Source organism: Sus scrofa, chromosome 3 (genome assembly GCF_054392235.1).
Source record: "Sus scrofa isolate SSC_HxYL_T2T_F1_AM1 chromosome 3, Sscrofa_HxYL_maternal_Yorkshire_Landrace_v2.0, whole genome shotgun sequence".
Taxonomy (NCBI): Eukaryota; Metazoa; Chordata; class Mammalia; order Artiodactyla; family Suidae; genus Sus; species Sus scrofa.
Window position 1 is genome coordinate 83,664,995 of NC_139385.1, and position 20,710 is coordinate 83,685,704.

General features: G+C 48.8%; 2 protein-coding genes across 14 annotated transcripts in view; one reads left to right on the forward strand and one right to left on the reverse strand.

The window, feature by feature from the left end:
- PAIP2B (poly(A) binding protein interacting protein 2B) overlaps positions 1 to 6,904 on the forward strand; it is a 46,611-nt gene extending 39,707 nt beyond the window's left edge. For all 5 annotated transcript variants that reach the window (XM_003481186.5, XM_085018985.1, XM_013996061.3 and 2 more), the window contains one exon: positions 801 to 6,904. In XM_003481186.5, the coding sequence (XP_003481234.1) occupies positions 801 to 857 (57 nt within the window). In that variant the 3' untranslated portion in view covers positions 858 to 6,904. The remainder of the gene's footprint in view (positions 1 to 800) is intronic.
- Positions 6,905 to 10,700: 3,796 nt separating this feature from the next.
- On the reverse strand, positions 10,701 to 20,387 carry NAGK (N-acetylglucosamine kinase). 9 transcript variants are annotated; one of them, XR_014841726.1, is made up of 11 exons: positions 20,293 to 20,387; positions 18,424 to 18,508; positions 18,170 to 18,268; positions 17,220 to 17,361; positions 16,333 to 16,443; positions 15,530 to 15,642; positions 14,882 to 15,035; positions 13,787 to 13,874; positions 12,770 to 12,867; positions 12,176 to 12,254; positions 10,701 to 11,023 (listed from the first exon to the last, which is right to left on the reverse strand). XR_014841726.1 is itself a non-coding variant. In XM_005662479.4 (11 exons), the coding sequence occupies exons 4-11, from the start codon at positions 18,227 to 18,229 to the stop codon at positions 10,833 to 10,835; spliced, it is 882 nt and encodes a 293-aa protein (XP_005662536.1). In that variant the 5' UTR covers positions 18,230 to 18,268; positions 18,424 to 18,508; positions 19,105 to 19,204; positions 20,293 to 20,387; the 3' UTR covers positions 10,701 to 10,832. The 9 variants fall into 9 exon arrangements, 6 of the variants coding, with proteins under 6 accessions (XP_005662536.1, XP_005662537.1, XP_003125091.3 ...); XR_014841727.1 differs by having other exon boundaries at positions 14,526 to 15,035; XM_005662479.4 differs by lacking the exon at positions 14,882 to 15,035 and adding an exon at positions 19,105 to 19,204.
- Positions 20,388 to 20,710: the final 323 nt, after the last annotated feature.

The following is a 20,710-nucleotide window of genomic DNA, read 5'->3' on the forward strand; positions in this document are numbered from 1 at the left end:
AATTAATAAGAGGGAACACTGAAGTTGCATTGGGCCTCTTAAACTACTGTGAAAACATCACCAGCTTCCATTTTCTCCAAAGGGCTTTTAAAGCAGAATTGGGATTAAGGATAAAAATTTGAACACGGAAAAGGTTCAGTTTCACATTTTCACTTGCTGCTGTCCTTTTCTTTTACTGTCCCTCACATCCGTATTTATAGTTTTGGATGATGCTGTTTTAAAAGTTGCCTATTCATTTTGGAAGGAATATACTCCTGAGAGACCATTTTCCACTTCTAATTAGAACACTGGATAAATGAATTCCCTGCCTTCCATGTTTACTTAATGTCAGAATTCTGTAAGTGATACAGTCCTCACACAGCTTGTGTTCTGAACGATGGTGTGCTGCCGGCTGCCGGGGTTTTAGTCACAAGAGAGTGGACAACCACAGAGAGTACAGCAAGATGAAAAAAGAAAAAAAGAAATAGAGATCATGGCCACCAAGCTGGCTTGATGGAGTCCTGTGATTTTCATTGAGTTAAGGTACTAATGAATTGAAAAATGATTTTTGGAGCCAGATTTCACAAGCCTCCTGATGAAAGCATCATGAAAAGAACAGGAGACTAAAGCCGGAAGGAGAAAATGAGGTTAGCAGGGCTTCAGAATAGCCCAGCAATAATAGCCTGAGTTGCATGAAATTCTGTTTTTTTTTTCCTCCTTGAGGTGGAGAGGAAGGTACTGGTCATAAAGGAAGCAGGGAGGAAATACGTTTTAAAGCGCAGCTTGCCTTGGGATTTATTGTCTCTTGGTTTTTATTTCAGAGCAAAAGTAACCTGAACCCGGATGCCAAGGAATTTATTCCAGGAGTGAAGTACTGAGCTGACAGAAAGCTTTGAGGAGGACTTGTATGTCCCCACATCTGGGGACAGGGCTGCACAACAAGGCGGAGCCGAAGAGGGGGGTGGGTGGGTGAGGGGTGCACAGGGGGGAAGGGGAACAGTGGTTTAACTTGACACTGTGACTGGCATAGCTTATGTGCTCAGTTTTTCTCTACAGCCTCTGAGTATTTCCTTTTGTTCTACTGACTTTTCATTGGTTCTACTGACTTTCATTTCAACTATTATTATTGTTGTTGTTGTTGTTAGCTTTTTGACTTAGGAAGATTGCAGTCTTTTTTCCCCCTTCATCAGGAATGTTCTGCTGTGTGTGTTTAAAGAAAATAAGCTGACCAAGAAAATCCGGGTGTTTAAGAATGCCCTTCTCACCCTGCTGTATACTTACCAAGGGCAGAGAACACCTGGAAAACTACTTATTCAGTCTCTTAAGCTGGAAGAGAAGAGGGATGAGTAGAAGAAGCAGGGATTGCAAAGCAGAGCACCCAACGCCCCAACCCCTGGGGCTTTCCCACGATGAACTGGGATTACCAGTGTCCTGCAGAGCCCACGTCCCTACCTGAGCCCCATTCAAGAAAACACAGGCTTAAAGTACTAATCCCCATTACTTTCGATGGTAGATGAACTTCAGATGGTCGATAAGAGTTGTAACTCAAGGAGAGGACTGGGGTGGTGATTGTCCCTCGAGTCCTTCAGTTCATCCAGTTACCGCTGGCCTGCTCTTAAACCTGTGGGTACAGCTACCATCGGACTCGTCGTTTACCAGGCAAAAGAGCACCAGGGTGGATTTGCCACTTAGTCCCTCATGGTGTCTAGTCCCTTGTTTCTTTTCTACCCCAACTCTACTGTTTTTTTAAAAAAGATATCGTTAGCAAAAGTGTACAAGAGGCATGCTGTGCTGGCCATCAGCTTCATTCTGGAGAAGTCATCCTGAATCCTTTTAGTTATGGCTTAAGTTTATTTTGACAGTTTTTCATTAGCCCCATGAAAACTTGGTCCACCTGGTATCTTCTTTTCCTTAAACTGGTTTGTGCACTTTTACAAGTCATTGTATTTTTCAGGACGGTAGCATGAAGCTGAACTCACAATTTGGATGTTTCTCCCCACTTTACAGAATTAGGCAAAAGAACTCCAAAAAAGCCTAGGCGAGTGAGTTCTGCTTTTGACCCTGTGACTGTGTGACCCACTGGGACAGTTTTGGCAGTTATAAAATTTTGCTGTTCCCACACACCCATTTTTCTAGGTTGGACCTTCTGGGTACATTCCTTTTGTCTTTACTGCCTACAGGTCACAGGAAGTTTTTTAGCTGTTGTCGATCCTCATAAGGACCTAAACCGGGCGCCAGCAGCTGCCTTTGAGTGATAGAGATGTCGGTGGCAGAGTCAGGTTTAAAAGAGAGTGTGTCCAGTCCTGGCCATCCCCACAGAACAGGCAAGGACTTGCAGGGACCTGAGGGGGACAGTGGCTCCTGTATGACTGCCACTGTCCTGTGGGATAGGCCTATATCAGGAGGAGATCATGTAACTTGAAATAAAGTCTGTGTAAATTCAGTATGTGGATGTGGGACAGAGGTTGAAAGAAAAGAATGAGGATTTGGAAGGTTTAAGAGTTTCTCCTTTTTTCTCATGAGCTCCCTTGTTGACGTTTTGGACAGCCACAGGTTAATGTCAGGTTGAAAATACAAATCCACATCTTTTCCTCATTGGAGTCCTTAGGATGACATCATTTTTAAAAAATGCCCTTCCTTGCTGGGTCACGTGTCATAGGAGGGTAGCTTAGGGAGCTTATATTGCCACTTGTGCTCCTGAATTCCCAAAGCCTCTACCTGGAGAGAATGAAACTCTTGTTTTCAGGGTGGACTGTAAATAAAGAAACAGCTTAATTCTGGCTTCAGCTTTCACCCGGAATTGTTGCCTCTAATAAGGAGAGGGCCCTGGAAGTGCAGAAATAGAGGTCCTCTTCCAGGACTGCTTTTCCTCCTTTCCATCTCCATTATCTTGCCCAAGCTCAGAATTCTAAAGACTTCTATAAATGTGTTGGGATTGCAGAAGAGCCTTTTTCTAGACCATGTTGTCTCCATCACAAAGAGCATCATGGATTCTTGTGTGGCTCCTGGACTGGGAAGTCCTACAGGGATCCAGATGGAGCCGTCTCTTTATCCTGAGGAAGGCTTGCTCTTCGGACACCAGGATAGGCTAAGGTGTGAGGTATCGTCCTCAGGGCTTGTTTTTCCATCTGCTGTGGGGTTCCATCTTGAATTTCAGTCGTTGAGCAATGGAACTGAGCAATGGAAGCTGAGGGCTGGCCTTTCCAGTCCTGTTCAGACTCAGTGTGCTGACTGTAGGATCAGGAAGCAGTGTGACCCCTTTTTAATGTGCAGGTTTGTGCTTTCAGCTGTTCCTCTTGTAGCCTGACTCTTTTCTCCATCTATTTTATATGGTAGGGTGGGAGCAGAATTGTCACCCAGGACACAGGCTCAGCTCTAGTCAGTTTATCAGCTCCCTAGCAGAAAATGCATGGAGATCTTACTGGATCTTCCTGGGGGAAAGGCTGGGAACCTCTGTCTCAGACTTTTCCTCAGAAGAGAGGTTCTGGGTACAAGCCACGCTAGGCATCTTCACCCTTTAAGGGTGAGGCTGGTATTATAAGTGATCATTTTAATGTTGAATTTAAACCACTACTCTGTTTAAGCTAATTTTTTTTTTTTTTTTTTTAGCTGGCAACTGGAATTTTGAAACAATATTGCTGGAGTTCCCATTGTGGTACAGTGGAAATGAATCCGACTAGTATCCAAGTGGGGTCAATCCCTGGCCTCGCTCAGTGGGTTAAGGATCCAGTGTTGTCGTGAGTGGTAGTGTAGGTTGCAGACGAGGCTTGGATCCCACGTTGCTGTGGCTATGGCATAGGCCAGCAGCTGCAGCTCCGATTTGACCCCTGGCCTGGGAACTTCTATATGCCGTAGGTGAGGCCCTTAAAAAAAAAAAGAGAATATTGCCAGTTGCCAATTCTGGCTGGTCCAAGTGTCAACTTTGTTAGTGATTGATTTCTGACTTTTGTGATTACTGGACTCTAAAACTCCAAAATGAAAATCATTTTTATCTCTTGCTCTTCAAGGGGGAGGAAAAAAAGAAATACGTTTTCAGTTTCTCCAGCCCTTTGAACTGTAGCAGAACACTTGATGGATACAGCCTAGGCACCTGCAGCTCTGGGTCTTTGGACAAGTTTTCCACCACAGCATTTGATTTTGGGGATCCTATAAGGTCAGACCCAAAAAGATGGTAAGAAAAAGGCTCGACTTTTGCAACACCTTTAGTTTCCCAAATCAAAACAGCCAGGATCTCTTTAATTACAGTTACAGTACTAAATGTCTTTAGTGAAATAATCAGCATTTTTCAAATTGTGTATTGCCGTAATGTCAAAGTTCTGTCTTGATTTTGGAGAGGCTGGGAAGTAAGGTCAGTCAAACACTCTGACCTCAGAGTGGAATTTAGTACATGTCAAGAGAGGGAAGTTGTGTGAAGAGGCAGCCAAAGCAAACAGCTTGACTGCGTCTTGGATCTTCTTGCATTAGTGCTGCTGCAGAGCCCATTTACACACATCAAGAGCCGAGGAATCTGCACTGCTGGGATTGGAGGGGACAGGTGTTCTTGGATAAGGGTCCCGGCGTCACAAGTTAATAACGTTGCTTGGTTTAGGATATGCTGAGTTCTGAGATTAGGCAGAGACCTGACAGATCTGAGCAGGATTTGGAGACATGCACCTTTTGGGAAAGGCTCTATCCCCAGCCACCCTCCCCTGGTCTAATCGCAGCCCTCAGTAGTTTGGGAAGCGGGTAAAGAGAACAGGGTTGACAAGGATCTGGTGAACCTTGGGAACCTTGATCTCCTCCTGCCTCTGCCTCCAGCACCCCCATGTGAATCATTTCCCCTCTCATTGCACACAGAGATCATTAATTCTGGCACGTGGGTAGTCAGTAGCAGAGTACTTTCTGTAGCCACTGCTCTACTGCTTTGTGAATTTCACCCACAGACGTGGTTAGTCACAATCTTGAAGGCTTTTTCTTTTCTTTTTTTTTTTTTTTTTTGCCTTTGTTTTTAATCTTCTGTCTTTATTTCTTCCATCTTGAAGGTGCACTTAGTGACAAAGGACAGGGGACAGGAGGCTGACCAAGGAAACACTCAAGTTTTCTGCTTGCTGTTTGGCCTCTGCCCTCACTGCCCAACCCCCTACTGTTGTCCCCAGTCTGGATTTGCAGGGAGAGGAGGGTCATACAATAGGTCAGTGATCTCAATAGCGTGTTAGCCAAGAGATTCACCACCCTACCCTTGGGGGACAGAAGAGAAATCTACAAAGGGACAGACATGCCATCTTTATTCTAAAAGAAAAAGCTCCCTTTAGAATTTCTATTGTGGTGCAGTGGTAACGAACCCCACTAGTATTCATGAGGACTGGGGTTCAATCCCTGGTCTCGCTTAGTGGGTTAAGGATTCTGCACTGCCGTGAGCTATGGTGTAGGTCGCAGATGCAACTTGGATCTGGCATTGCTGTGGCTCTGGTGTAGGCCAGTTCGACCCCTAGCCTGGGAACCTCCATGTGCCGCACATGCAGCCTTAAAAAAAAAAAAAAAAAAAAGCCCCTTTAGATTTCGTTATTGGAGTCTCATTTGTGGAGCCCGCTGAGCTTTTTCTGCCAATCTTACCTTCTCACTGACTTCCTTTCATTTTAATATTATAAATAATGAAGTAACATACTAGACTATGTACTATGTTCACTCCATAACTCAACGCTAAGTGATAATCCTGTCCTATTGATTATGAACCTTGAGAAATGTTTAATGCTTAATGGGTGGTTTGGGAAGCAGGGACTTTTTTTTTCAGCAACTTTATTGAGGCACATCTTACATATAAAATTCACCCATTTCAAGTGTACAGTTCAGTGATTTTAGTAACTTTCCTGAGTGGTGCAACCATGCAGTTCTCAGTTTTAGGACACTTTCATTCCCTCCAATAAGATCTTTCATGCATCTTTACATAATACCTGTTCCTAGCTCTAGGCAACGACTAATTTGTATCTATGTCTGCCTTTTCTGGACATCATCTTAATGGAATCATACAAAATGTGGTCTCTTGTATCTGGCTTTTTTCACTTGGCATATTTTCAAGGTTCATCCATGATGTCTAACTTGTGTTAGTAGCTTTCTCCTTTTTTATTGTGAATAATGTTCCATCAATACACCACATTTGTCAGCAGGGAGTTTTTTAAACTTGGATTTCAAGCTCTTGTGTTCTAAATGAAACCCTCAGAACATAGGACTCATGGGGAAGCTGCTGTGCGTTTCAGAAGAACTGCTCATCAGAACCTCCAGAATCGCTGCAGAAATTTTTATAATTTTGCAACTTCTTTTTTATATGAAACTTTTGTGCTGTCTACCTGTCAGGGCTTCTGAAGCCTCTGATAATTTAAAAAGTTAATGAGCATGTGTTTGAGCAGAGAAGAAAGTGAAACCATCAGTACTGTGTTGGACACTTTTTCCTCCCTGATTATGGAGGAATCTCTGAACGCTCTTCTCTGTCATCTCCATGACAAAGCTGAACATGTATTAAAGGTGATGCTGCCTTTGTCAGACCGATTTGGAAGAAAAGAGGCCAGCCAGCAGAGGTCAAGAGGAGAGAGGGAGTGGACTTTGTGGTCATCCCAGTGGGTCTGTGCACGGCTGACACATCTGCTGGTGTGGCTGATGGTGAGGTGTGGATGGTGCCAGGCAGCTTTAGCACCTCCAACAGGCCCAGGTCTGGACTTCGGCCCTTCATCCCTATTTTTCAAGTGTTTAAAGCTGTTTTCGTTTCTTCTTTTTCCTAAATACACATTACATGGTAGTTATTAATACTTCTTTGGGGGATGGGGCAGGGCTTTCAAATTAAATAATTTTCATAAAAATATCAAAAATGGAAACAAGGTTACTTTTTTAAAAATTTGCTATACAAACCAAATGGCAGCTGTTGAAAATCTCATTAAAATGAGAATAAAATGCACTTGCCAGCAGTGGTATCTTTTCCTATGGTTGGGTCATTGTTTCATGTTACAAGTGGGTGAATATGTGGTGGATATTTGAGAGATTGTTTTGGTCTCTGTATGGATTAGTTTTAGTTGCATAGTTTCCCATTCTAAACAGTGTTGCAAAGTAGTAAAAGCATTGTCTTGAAAGTCACAGATCTGAGTGAATCCCACCTCCACCATTTCTTTTGTGCCTTTGTCCTGAACCTGTTTATTTGTAAAAGGGTGACACCTTCCTCCTGGGGCTATTAAGAAAAGGAGACCAAATTTAACTTCAAAATACTGCCTGGCATATAATAAGCACTTAATTCATGGTGGTAATAGTGGCAATAATGTGTGTATCCTTGGGCTTGAAGGGAGACTGGATAGCTGTTATTTCCTGTTCCTGGGCAAAACCGCCTCCTATCATGAACATAAGGAAAGGGATTCTGTATCTGCCTTTCAACTACTGAACAAGCTGGCAAGCCTGCTAGGTACCAAGCACTGTCGTGGGTACCAGAACTGCTGGGGTTAGCAAGCAGGCATCATCTTTGGTCTTGTGGAGGTCAGTTTGGTAACTCCTGCTTATTCAGTTTACACCTAGTTTGAACCTACCAACGATTCTCTGAGGGACTTTATTACATGGTTAAAAAAAAAAAAAAAAAAAAAAAAAGTCATAGGACCAGACCATAGCCTATGGGTTTTTGCTTTGAGTGCTGCCATTCCCTTATTTCCTTCCTATAATCAGGTTTTAGGAAAAAATCTGAGCTGACTTGCCAGTTTATAGCTTTTTGAGATATGACAGCTAGGTGTATACAGGGCCAGAACTATTCACAGCTTTGAAGATGTGGTGTATTCATTCATTTAAAATTTAAACTTAAGTACAGCACATTACAGAAAAGTGTAGCTATTGTAAACAGTGCAGTTCCATAAATTTTCACCAACTTTCTGTTGGTATATGTAAGGATATATACTCATTTTTAATCCTTAGATTAAAAATCCATAGAACACGCATCACAGAAGACATTCAATAAATGTTTGCTGAGTGGATGGCACAGATGAGGTTGTGCTGTCCAAAGATCACACGGGTAGATCGAAGGCAGCGCCGGCCTCTCCAAGTCCACTTCTTGTCCCAAGCTCTCCTGTGTGTCAAAAGGCTGTTATAAGCTCAGATGAGATGACTATATACATATCCAATGCCATGGTAGGACAGAATCCCATTAATCGCTCCTGATCTCTTATTAGGGAAGATTATAAATTTAAAATGAAAGGTGGAGAATCTCATCAAAAATCACTTATGACCTTCTGCACTGCAACCTCTGTGTAACAGAGCCTGACTAACTGAATAAACTACCCCATCACATCTCCATTAGCCAAAGGAAACAGGAACACATCTGACCTTGTGTGCTTTAATACTGTCTTCATTTGGAGTTCCTGTCCTGGCTCAGTGGTTAACAAATCCGGCTAGGAACCATGAGGTTGCGGGTTCGATCCCTGGCCTTGCTCAGTGGGTTAAGGATCCCGCGTTGCTCTGAGCTGGTGTAGGTCGCAGACGCAGCTCGGATCTGGTGTTGCTGTGGCTCTGGCGTAGGCCGGCAGCAACAGCTCCGATTAAACACCTAGCCTGGGAACCTCCATATGCCGCAGGAGCGGCCCCAGAAAAGGCAAAAAGATTAAAAAAAAAAAAAAACTGTCATTTTTTCAACGAATATTTAGTGAACACTTCCTCGCTGGCACTGAAAAAAATCAATCAAGCTGTGCTCCTTTCTGTGCTCTAAAACCTCCATTGTCCAATTGACTAGTAGAGCCTGGACAATGGAAGTGACAGCTGCACCCCGAAAAGCATAAATGTCTCTTATTTATAAATTCTTCATCAATAGTTTGTTGTTTTTCAGGGTTTTTTTGTTTTTTCTTTTTCTGCTTTTTAGGGCCACACCTGCAGCATATGGAAGTTTCTGGGCTAGGGGTCAAAACGGAGCTACAGCTGAGGCCTGCGCCACAGCCACAGCCACAGCAGCTCGACGCCACATCTGTGACCTATGCCTTGGCCTGTGGCAATGCCAGATCCTTAACCTACTGAGTGAGGCCAGGGATTGAATCCATATCCTCATGGAGACAAATGTTGGGTCCTTAACCTGCTGAGCCACAATGGGAACTCCATCAATAGTTTCAGATTCTAAATCTAATGCTGTTTGAGGAGTTCCCATCATGGCGCAGTGGTTAACGAACCAGACTAGGAACCATGAGGTTGCGGGTTCGATCCCTGGCCTTGCTCAGCGGGTTAAGGATCCGGCGTTGTCATGAGCTGTGGTGTAGGTTGCAGACGCGGCTCGGATCCCATGTTGCTGTGGCTTTGGCATAGGCTGGTGGCTACAGCTCCGATTAGACCCCTAGCCTGGGAACCTCCATATGCCACGGGAGCAGCCCAAGAAATGGCAGAGACAAAAAATAAATAAAATGCTGCTTGATCCTGGTCCTGAGATCATGTAGAGACCTGTAAAACTCACTGCTCATTAGTAAGTGTTACCAGGACTGTGAGACAGAGCAAAGCACTCTGCTGTGTTCCTGTTCTGCGGCTTTTTAGCAGGTGACGTACTGGAGACTTGCGGAGAGCTGGACCCCAGCGGTCTGGACCACACCTAGATGTGAAGAGGGCTGATTGTTCCTTCAGAAGGGACTTGGCTTGAGTTCCCATTGCTGTGTTGTGCTAGAGCTGATGGGAGAGCTGCTACCATTCTGTTTTAGACAGTGAATTAACAGCGTCCTCTGACTTGGGAAACACATTCAAACCCTCTTGAGAGCCTAATCCGAACTCCGAAGTGACTGGGCAGAGCTCCCTCAAGTGCAGATCCTGGACATCTGCAGGAGAAATTACCCAAGGTATTTAGCAGAAGTGAAAATTCCCTGTCTCATCTCATCCTTGACCCATCTGAATTAAACACCTTATGGAAGGGGGAAAAATAGAAATCTGAGTTTAAAACAAGCCTATAAGTGACTGACAGAAGTCTGAGAACTGATGTTTAGAACATGCCTTCTAAAGGCTTACACTCCAGACACCTGGAGAGGCAGCCACTGTGGATCAAGAACTCTGTCTTCAGTCTTTGCCAAGTAGCATGAGCAGAACAGGAAGCTTTGGGCTCATCTTCACTGATCCAACTGCAGGATCCAGAGGACGGGAATCAGGTCTGCTCTTCAGGGATGTTCATCATTCCCGGTGCCACACAACAGTGTTATCCTGTAACCAGAGCCAGGCTGGCAGGCACCAGGAAGAAGGAAGTCACCTACTTGTGCCTAGTTGGACTTCTTGGGTCTCAGCCTCTTCAGAACTCATTCAAGCAGAAAAACTGCAAAATATGCTGTTGACCTGTAAGTACCAAATCCAGTGAGGTAAAAATTCTTCCAGATTAGAACTGTACCCTGTTCCCTAAATCCTACTGGGACGATCCAGAGATGGCATGATACATCTAAGGTTACTCCTGGTCATGTTTTACATGGAGAACACTTAGTTCCACTGAAAATGGTCAGGCAGGGTTCTTAACCCACTTTGATAAGAGAAAATTGAGATCACAGGCAGCCACAAGGCGCAGAAGTACCTAATGTGGGGGGCAGGGGCAGCATATAGATAAATTATCTGCCTACCTGCCTGGTGAGCAGATTACAGACCACAGGCCAAGCGCCTGGGAGCAGGGCTGTAAACCCTGGGCTAAACCCATTTCTGAGCCTTCTGGGATGCCTGTTGGTGGGTGAGCTGGGGATGTACACAGCAGATGTGCTTGATAACATAATCCAACTGGGGAGTGGGTAAAGTGCATTTATTTTCTCTATGTTTCTTTAAAAAAAAAAAAAAAAGGAAAAGGAGAAAAACCCTCCTGTCTTCCGGCACCCAATGTCCCCTGGGCTTGGAGCGGGTGGAGCCGGGGCCACCCCCTAGGAGAAGGCATAGGAGTAGAAGGCAACGGCATTGACACTGTAGTCCATGGGGAGGAGGTGCCCAATGTGCCTGGCGCCTAGGCTGGCCCCGCCCAGGGCGGACGAGTGCCGCAGCTTCATCAGGGTGAAGCTGGAGAAGGAGTTCTGAGCCTGGATTTCTCTGCCCTGGGTCAGCGCCAAAAGGAAACCTGGGGGAAAGAAGGCAGAGGACAGAGGTGAGGGACCTGGGAGAAGGTGGGGACAGAGATGGAAGAGGCCCAGGCCCTGAGGCATTCTGTAGAGATGCCCCATGCCAAACCCTAACAGGTGGGGCACAGGGTGTGTGAGCCTAGTAATGGCTATGCGCTCTAGAGCAGGCAGCCCCCAACACCCAAGGCAGCATCAGGGGTCCCTGAGCCGCTTCTGAGTGTATAACAGAGCCACTTGGCCACCCGAAACAAGCTGCAAGGGTGCAGAAGGCACATTTCTTTCCTTCTAGCTAGGAATATGGTGACTAGGATAGCACCACATGCTGATCAAAAGCTCTGCTTTTTTTTTTTTTTTTTTTTTTTTTTCTCGCTTTTTTGGGCCATACCCACAGCATATGGAGGTTCCCAGGCTAGGGGTTGACTCAGAGCTACAGCTGCTGGCCTACACCACAGCCACAGCCACGCCAGATCTGAGCCACGTCTGTGACCTACACCACAGCTCATAGCAACGCCGGATCCTTAACCCACTGAGCAAGACCAGGGATCAAACCTGCATCCTCATGGATCCTAGTGGGGTTCATTAACTGCTGAGCCACAAGGGGAACTCCTTTCTTTGTTTTTTAATGCTTGGCTGCACTGTGACACATAGAAGTTCCAAGGCCAGAACCCAGAATCTGAGCCACTGCAGTCAACACTGCGTAGTTATGCTGTAGGCCACAGGGGAAGTCCAGAAGCTCCGATTTCAAGTTAGATTTGTCCTTAACTTTTTTAAGGTGGTGCTTATCTAATAAATCCTTTGGAAAAGATCATCTTTTTAAGACTTCAACGGAGCTGGCTGGGACACTGTAAAGGGCTCGCTGGAGGAGTGAAGGTTAAGGGTCCTTTTTTGTTTGTTTTATGGCCATGCCCACAGCATGCAGAAGTTCCTAGGCCAGGTATCAACCCCGAACCACAGCAGTGACAATGCTGGATCCTTAATGCTGGCCACCGGGGAACTCCAATGGAGGGATTTCGGTCTGAGACATCAGTGGCTCGTCTAGGCCTCAGGGCCCAGTTTCCAAGTCCTCCCCAGAGCAGGCAGTTTTCTCAGGCCACCCCCTTTCCAGCCCCTTCCTGCCCCCCATCCCTACCTGTCCCCCCCACTATACTCACCTTCCTTCAGCAGCTCCCAGCTCTTCCACACAGAGCCCACACACAGGATGGGGAGGCCAATCTCCCCTTGGAACAAGACCTGGTGGAGAGAAGAAATGGCTATTGAGGGCAGCCAAACCTCTCCAGTGCCCGGGGGTTAGTCTCTTAAGACCAGCCCGCCCTTCCCCAGCTACTCTGCCTCTAGCCAAGAACCAGATGGGGAGGTCAAGAAAAGAAAAAAAGGGAGGAAAACAGGGAGATTCATAAAGGCAAGGGAGAGAAGGGAAAGGCAGAGGGGGTCAAGCAACAACACAGAGGAAGTGGGGGGCGCGGAGGAACGGACAGAAACATGATGAAAAGGAAGGGGACGCACACACCACACTTAGCCAATATGCTCTGCAGAAATACCGATGAGGGACCAGCCACAGAGGGGATGCACTGTGCCCAAGGACTTTTTTGTGCTAGAGACTTCCTGTGGAATTTTTCTCAGATCACTAAGTCCCTTTAAAATCGCATCCCACTGACACAGAGCTGGATGGGGTGGTCCCATCCCTGCTGGAAAAGGGCCAGGTCTGGCCCTGCAGCTCCCAACCTCCACTTCCCACCTCAACTCACCGGGTCGATCTCAGGCAGCACTGCCACAACGTGTCTGCCCAGCATCTCCCCTGCCTTCCTGAAGATATAGCGGGAGAGGGGGTCTCCCTGCTGAGCACCTGGGGTGGTGGAGGGAATGGAGCTGGTGAGCGTCTCGGAAGCCCTCACCTATTCCCAGGGCAGCAGCCGTGGGAGCAGCCGTGGCTGGCAGAGGTCTCAGTCAGGACTAGATGCTCGCCTCTCAGCCTTACATCCCCCCACCCCCGGCCTGATGCTCCCACTCTAGGAAAGGCATCCTGCCTGTAGAGAGGTGGCTTGCTCCAGGCACTGAGAAAGGGTGGCGCCCCCTGGGAAGCACAATGGCACCTGGCCTGTCCTCCAACTTAAAACTGAGTTATTCAGTCTGTCCCTGAAGATCTCTTCAGCTCTGGGGACCCAGGACCCTACTGGAGTAGCTGGCTGGCACTCCTGTCAGAACCCCCACCCACCTCCAGCAGTTGCAGCTGTTGGTCAGCCTAGCCCCTTCCCGGCTCTGCTCTGAAAGAGCCTCAGACCAGCAGCATCTAAGGGGGCCGGCCCTCCAAGGTCCTGAAGTCCAAATAAAGGGAAGGAGAATGGAATAGGGGAGAAAGTGCAACATGCTGACAAGCAAGCCCTACGGTTCAGCTTCGCCTGATAGCCAACCAAATATGCCTAACCTCTCCGCGACTCCCTATCCTCTGGGTATCAGTGGTTAAAAAAGAAAGATTTGCCCAAAGGATAAGGGCTTCATAAATCTCTTAGAAGTAGACATATAGCCTGCACAAGCCGTAAGAGTTGTCAGGAAGAGAAACAGATATAAAACAACTGTCCATACAACCGTGTGTCCTGCTGCTGTCACCCCAAGGTCCCTCAGTACTAGGGCCTCTGGTGGCAGAGAACTGAGGTCACTTGGTCAAAGGGAAATTGGCTTCCAATCCCACCTGAATGCCACCTCACCCTGCAATTAGGGGTCTTTGCAGAACAAAGCCAGAGAAAACCCTGCCCCATCGCCAGTACCTTCTGCAACTTTCCGGCAGAAGCCAGCAAACCTGCATTTATCGAAGTCCCTATACAGGTGGGTGAGGATTCCTAGCCGATCTGGCACCTGAGAGACAGAGAAAGGGCACAAGACAGTCATCAGGAGCAAAGCAAATGTCCCCGTCTGCCCACCCAGATGACCTTCCCGATGCCTCTGCTATTTGAAAAGCTGGAATAACGTTTGGATTTTGTTGAAGCTCTGGAGTCCAAGGAGTTGAGTTTTCATGTGAGAAGAGTTCTGTTTCCCCAGCATGGCTTCTACTGCTTTTGAGGTTAGCTTGGGCGCAAAAGAGCACACATCTAAGCTCACCAGAGTGGTCTGCGGTTCCCTGATGTGCTCTGGGAAAGGTTTCTTTGGTGAAGGAATGTCAGGGGGCTACGCTCACTGCACCTCTCCCTGAAGAGTCATGGTACAGACCAAGGGCTCAGAGGAGTCCTAACTAAGAAATCCATTTGGTTTCTTTGTTTCTATTTGTTTGTTTTATCTTTTTATGGGGCAGCACCCACAGCATATGGAGGTTCCCAGGCTAGGGGTAGAATCGGAGCTGTAGCTGCCAGCCTACACCACAGCCACAGCCATGCCAGATCTGAGCTTCATGGATACTAGTCCGATTTGTGTCCGCTGAGCCACGATGGGAACTCCCCAAGAAATCCATCTGTTCCCCTCACACTTATTTGACCACGAAGGTCCATCTTCCACTTCAACAAGTTAACACACCTGTAATGCCTTTGAAGGTCCTCAGGAAGCAGAGACTCCCTAGAATAATTACCAAAATGGAAGAGGGAGTAGGGGGCTAAAATTGGAGCATCTACAGCAACATATTGTGTTAGACGCACTATGTCATCTAACCTCTAACAACTTCATGGTTGAAAGATAAGAGAAGCAGTAGTAGACATATTAGTGGAGTTCAGATCCAATCTGCTGAGTCTGGACAGCTTAACTCCACTCGCAACAGCAACGCTCTAGGAAGTGAGTTCTCTTCCTGGTCCCTCCCCATTCCTTTCTTTGGCCCAGGCCAGAATCCCTCTTTCATCATCAATCCCTAAGCCTTGAGAACACAAGAGAACACAAACCTTACTTTCCAGCAGCTTGAATCATCCTTGGCTCCAGCCCCAGCTCACCTGAGTGGCCTTCATCTGGAGACACATCTATCAAATAAGCTCACCTCCCTTCTCCTCTCCCACCTGTCACCTCTGGTTCAGCTAAAGGCAGCTGTGTCCTAAACACCTACAAACGAGCACAGCCCAGACAGGAAAGGCAGTCTATCCCTTGATGCCCTGGGGAGGAGGCTGGACTTTCCCCAGAACTCTCCCTGCCCACCTCTTCAACGGGCGCTCCTCCCTGTCCTGCATAGGCCAGAGGCAGTTATTCAGGTGTCCAACGCACCTGCTCAGACTTTACCTGCTGTTCATGCGTCTGTGGGCACTGCCTCTGATCTCCCCCTGCACTTCTCGTTCTAGCCTAAAAGGGCATCTGCCTTCTTCCCACAGAGTCTAGCTGTCCAAGAATGAGGTCTAGCTTGTCCCCAACCTACCCCCATGCTCGACACCCTCCTGGAATGCACCACCCACCTCATTCTGAATCCTGTCCTCGCTGGCAACTTCTCCGTCCTCCAGCTCTGACCCACAATTCACCCCCACTTCCCTCGGACCCACCCAGACCCTCTCCTGCAGTCACTCCTCCGGGCCTCCCACTGCCTTAGTCCACGGGTGCGTGTTTACCTGGAAATAGTTGAACATGGCCTGTTTGACGTAGCCAATGTCGTGAGGCGCCGCCTCTAGGTTGTCAATAGAGTCAAACACTATTTTCACTGCTTGGTGTGCAATCCAGTAGGCTGCAGAGAGCAGAGAGGGCTAAGAGGATAGGGCAACCTCCCTGAGGTCACAGGGAAGGAAACTCAGACCTAGACAGGGTTGGGTATTACAGAGAATCAAGTGCCCCACTTCCCAGCCTGGGGTCCTCTAATTAAACTGTATCAGATTGACTCACTTAAGGGAAAGCTGGAGGGGGAAGGCCGAACAGGTAGAGCTGTGTCCCAGCAGCTCCCTTCCCCAGATAAAGACAAGGTCGGTCAACTGTCACACGAACCTAAAGTTACCGCCAGGAGCTGGACCCCCAGGGCCCCTTAGGAAAATGTACACCTGCTCCCTGTCAAAAGGTGATGGTGGTAGGAGCTTCTATACGCCTTCCCCACTAGCAGACTGCCGCGGCACCTCCTGACAGCTATGGCCTGAACCTTCACAGTGCCAACTTCTGACTCTAAAAGTCAACACAGGCGGGCAATGGCTATGACGCCAAGGCATGAATCTGAGTCCTGGGGGCAATCACTGCTGAAGAGCAAGGCCAGCCACTAGTCCAGCACTGGCATCACTATGATCTCTCAGTCACCATCCTACACTGATTCAGGAGGGTTCCCAGAGAGCCCCCAGGGGTCAGCAGGCTGAGGGGAGGGCAAGGAAGATGGGGAGCTGCAGGAAGGGGCAGATCTGGGACCCTGAGCCAGACCCAGTTGGCGTGAGCTCACCTGAGCCTTCATCTCCCATCATGTGGCCCCAGCCGCCACAGCCACTCTCAGAGCCATCGGGGTTGATAAGCCTACAGTTGGAGCCTGTCCCAGAGATGAGCACGATGCCACCTGGGGAAAGGGCACAGGAGGCTCAGTGTGACTGAGGCCTCACACAAAGCATACAGCTTCTGACCTAGGGATCACCACCCAGCTCTGTAGAGAAAACCAAGCCCAACTAGCTTCCTGCCTGAAGGTGGAGAACCTGGGTCTCTGAGAAACTCCAATCTGATAGAGCCTGTTGGTGGGGGACAAAGAGGACAATGGGTCTGTGCCTCCTCGCCCAGCTCGTCTTCAAGTGACTACCCGCCCTCCAAAGTCTCTACCATGTGCCAGGGACGGTATTAGACCCTGTTCACACAGCGACACTCAGTCACTACCCTAAACCACCTTGTGAGTACAATTATCCCCATTCTGTAGATGAGAAAATCGAAACTCAGTGAGTTCTGTAACTCTGCCAAGATGGTACAGTTGGCAAAATGGGAGCTGAGATTCAAATGCCAGTCTCACAATGCCATCGCTTTGTACACTCCGGCCAGAGTTCCCTCCAGTTTTCTTTTTGGCACTTGCTGCTTTCCCGGCCGGCATCCTCACCACGCTGCCCAGGGGCGCCCTCTGGAATGGAGTCTTAGGCTTGGCTCCATTCTTTGTTTCCCATGAAGGAACCCTTCCTGCCCTCCCGCCTCCTATGCAGTCCTTGCTCCGGCAGACTTCAGTTAATGAAAGGAGTGGGGGTTATGATGGAGGCTGCCTCCCAGCTATTTGCAAGTCCAGTTCTGCCAGCTCTATCTCAGGGGCTTCCCCAAGAGAACCAGTTCTCGACCTCACCCCTCCCTCCACCTCCTCACCATCCGGCGTAGCTGTGGCGATGGAGCCGGCCGCGTCGGTGGTGATTAAGTAGCTTTCACTCAGGTAGGGAAATCGGTCCCTCAGCTCCTCCATCAGGATCCTCACCGCGTCCTCCTGATCCCCACCGCTCAGGGATAGGCCCTAGGCCACGCGGGAGGTGAGCGAGCGAGCGACCGAGCAGGGCCCCAGACCCAGCTCCTTTCTCCACCCCCGCCCCTCCTGATGTCTGCCCCCTGACCCCTGCAGCTGGGCCTGGCCTGCTCATGCAGCCCCAAAACTCTTTCCACCCCTCACAGTGCCTCAGCAGGAAGAACTTGGATGGGAGAAGGGACTCAACGATGCCAGCCTGGGAGCTGGGAAGGACAGGAGTGCCCTCAGCAAAAAAAAAAAAAAAAAAAAAAAAAAAAATCAGGCAGAGGAGCAAGTTGAGAAGTGATAAGCTTGGTTTGGAATGCGTGGGTTTTGGCTATACTTGCAGGACATCCCACTGAGGAGGTGTCTAGGGAGCAGCTGGCGCTACGGCAACTTGGGAGAAAGCTCAGAGCCAGGAATGACAGCTGACACTCAGTTGGTGCTCAGGGGTCAGGCTCTATGCGAACTGCTTTGGGATGCATCCTGTCATTTTACTTTCCCAGGGACTCTGAGGTAACTACTGTTATCTGCATTTTCCAAATGAGGACACTGAGGCTTAGAGAAGATAAGCAGTCTGCTTAGGGTCATACAGATGTTGCGTGACAAGGCTGGGATTCAAAACAAAGCCCGGTGCTCTTCCAACCCTTGTGGCTTAGAGGTGACAACTGCAGCCACAAGAATGGATGTGATCAAGGGAGTTTCTAGACCAGAGACTAAGCCCCAAGGCCTCTCCCTCTGCAGTCATTAGACTCATCAAATTCAAACTTGCTGTCTCAGTGTTGCTGTGACCTAATTCCCAAGCTCTACCCAGACTCACCAAGCTTCGTAGAGGTACCAGAGGATCCACCCCTGCTTTCCGTTTGGCCCTGTTCACCATCTCGTTGATCCTCTCCACACACTTGTCCGTCCCGATCAGCTGGCCCCAATCAAGGGAAGGAGGAGTTACAAAGGTTTGCAGGACCTGCGCTGCCCCTAAAGGCTGCTAAGTGAACCCCCAGCCACCACCTTAACAGGAGTTACAGAGAACAGAACCACAATCAAGCCCACTGGTCCCCTCAGTGTGGCCTTTACCCAGTGGTTTGTGCTGAGTCCATCCGCTTCTGCCAGGATCTGCCCATCCTCTGAGAGTAAAAGGACCTTGGACCGTGTGCCTCCCCTACAGAACACAAGGGGGCACTCAGTCTTGCTTGGAAAAACCTGCAGATACAGCTCAGCTTGTGTAGTCCTTGTCATAGGCAGAGCCCAGGGTGACGGAGACAGCTTCAGCAAACCAGATCACCATCCCAAACCTTCCTCTGTGGTCGGGTGTTTGCTGTGCTCTTGGCCTTCCAAAATGTAGTTTCCATTCAGCTTCCCTTAGGGGTGTCTCACTTACCCTGCAAGACCCTATCCACCACCTAGTCCTTGAAAGCCACCACCAGAGCTCCATTAGTTCAGCTCCGTCAGTGCCCCCACGGACTCCTCCATATTAAAAGTGTGTTAAGCTGTTTTTCTATCTGCCTCTCCCTAGACTATGGACTTCATCGGGTCAAGCTCTGGATCACTCATTTACCCTCATGCCTGGTACAGGCAACACTCAGTAAATGTGACTAAAAAGAATGGCAAGCCTCTCCACTTCTCTCACAATAGCTAGAAGCTGCCTTGAGCAGTTCCAGTTGCGGAGGTCAAGACATCCTTGTGAGAAATGCTGACCAGCTGGCAGGGAGAGTGTTAATACCTGCTTAAGCTACTAAACAGTCAAATGCTTATCACCTGGGGAAATGGTAGCTTGGAGCGAGGTCTGTGGTGTTGTGATGAGTGCTTCTTCACTGATCAGCATTTTCAGGAATATCAGAAAGAGGTCACTGAAGACCTGCTGATCAAACTCAAAGATGACAAGTTTCACAAGATAGGTAATACATGAGGTTAACTGTCCCAAAGAATCTCTTGACAAACCAGAAAAATGGGTCATATCTTACCCATGAATGTAACTGGGGTGAATGCAAATGCAAATTTCTGTACTTAAGTTTTTTTTTTTTTTTATAGTAGATAACAGGGCAGGGGAAATCAATCATAACAATGTAGGTGAAAAAAAGACGTTGGGGTTCATCGATCAGTAGTGAAAAAAGACTTTCATAGAACTAATCCAATCTCAGATTCAAAAGTGCGTGCCCTGGCTGCGACAACAGTCACCCAGATCTGACACACCCAGATTCAGAGAATGTTGTCACTGGGGGGAACCTGGCGATCATTCCGTTCCCCCCTCTTCTCACTCCACACGTGTGTAACTGAAGCCCAGACATGGCAAAAGTCTTGCCCATAGTCATATCGAAGGGAAGAGCTATTATAAAAAGTCCAGTAGCCAAGCTTCCGAACAGAAAATAAGCAATAACAGAAAGTAAGATGTAGTGTGAGGAGCCTGGAGGGCCGACAAGAATGGAGGGCGTCAGAACTGGCTACCACTCCGAACTGCCCCAGCTTCAGATCCCAGATACCCTCCAGCAAAGATCTTTGTCCCGAATTCCACCACACTGACACTCCCCACCCCAGCAACTTCACACCTGACACCTGTTCTGCAAAACTCTCTCCCGGAAGCTGGAACGGAAAGGGGGAGCTTCCCTAGAGTGGCTGGGTAAACTGGGTCTTTAGTGGGAGAAAGGGGCGTGGTTCTGCCGCAAAACACAAAGGACACCCCTCCGGGTGTGGCCATGGCACACACACACACAGTGTCTGCAAAACACACGACCGCACGCGCAAGGGCACCGCGGCGCGCGCACACACTCCTCCTTCACAAGGCCCCGCAGCCCAAGAGCCTAAAGTGGCCGGACCCTGACTGAGGTGGGAAACCACCAGCCTGCCGGACTGGCTACAGTCTTCCTTCCGCCCGCCCTCGGGACAGGGAGTAGCCCAGACCGCCTCCAGGCCAGCCGTTCCGGCCTCCCTCCTCCGGACCGCACTCACCCCTCCACACCCCCGTAGAGCGCGGCCATACTGCTGCTACCGCCGCCGCTGGTCCCGCCGTTTGCTTCCCTCCCGCTGGCGCTCCCCTCCCTACTGCCGCTCGGCACCGCCCCGAGTCACGTGAACGCCTGCGCTGTCCAGCTGACCCCAGTGCGCAAGCGCGGGGCGTGGCGTCGTGGCCCACCCCCTGCCGCCACGCCCCACCCCCTGCCGCCACCCCACCCCCTGCTCAAGGGTTGTGGCTCGGGAAAGTGACTCAGGCTGGCTGAGGGCGGTCCTCAGCGGCTCCTCCGGACCACCTTCCCACCTCCTGGGCCCTGCTTCTGGAGTTGGACGTGGGATCCCAAGCCGAAGAGCCAGAAAATGGTATTGGGGTCCGACCCGCTAGGTATGTCACTGCCCCGCCCACCCCTGGCTG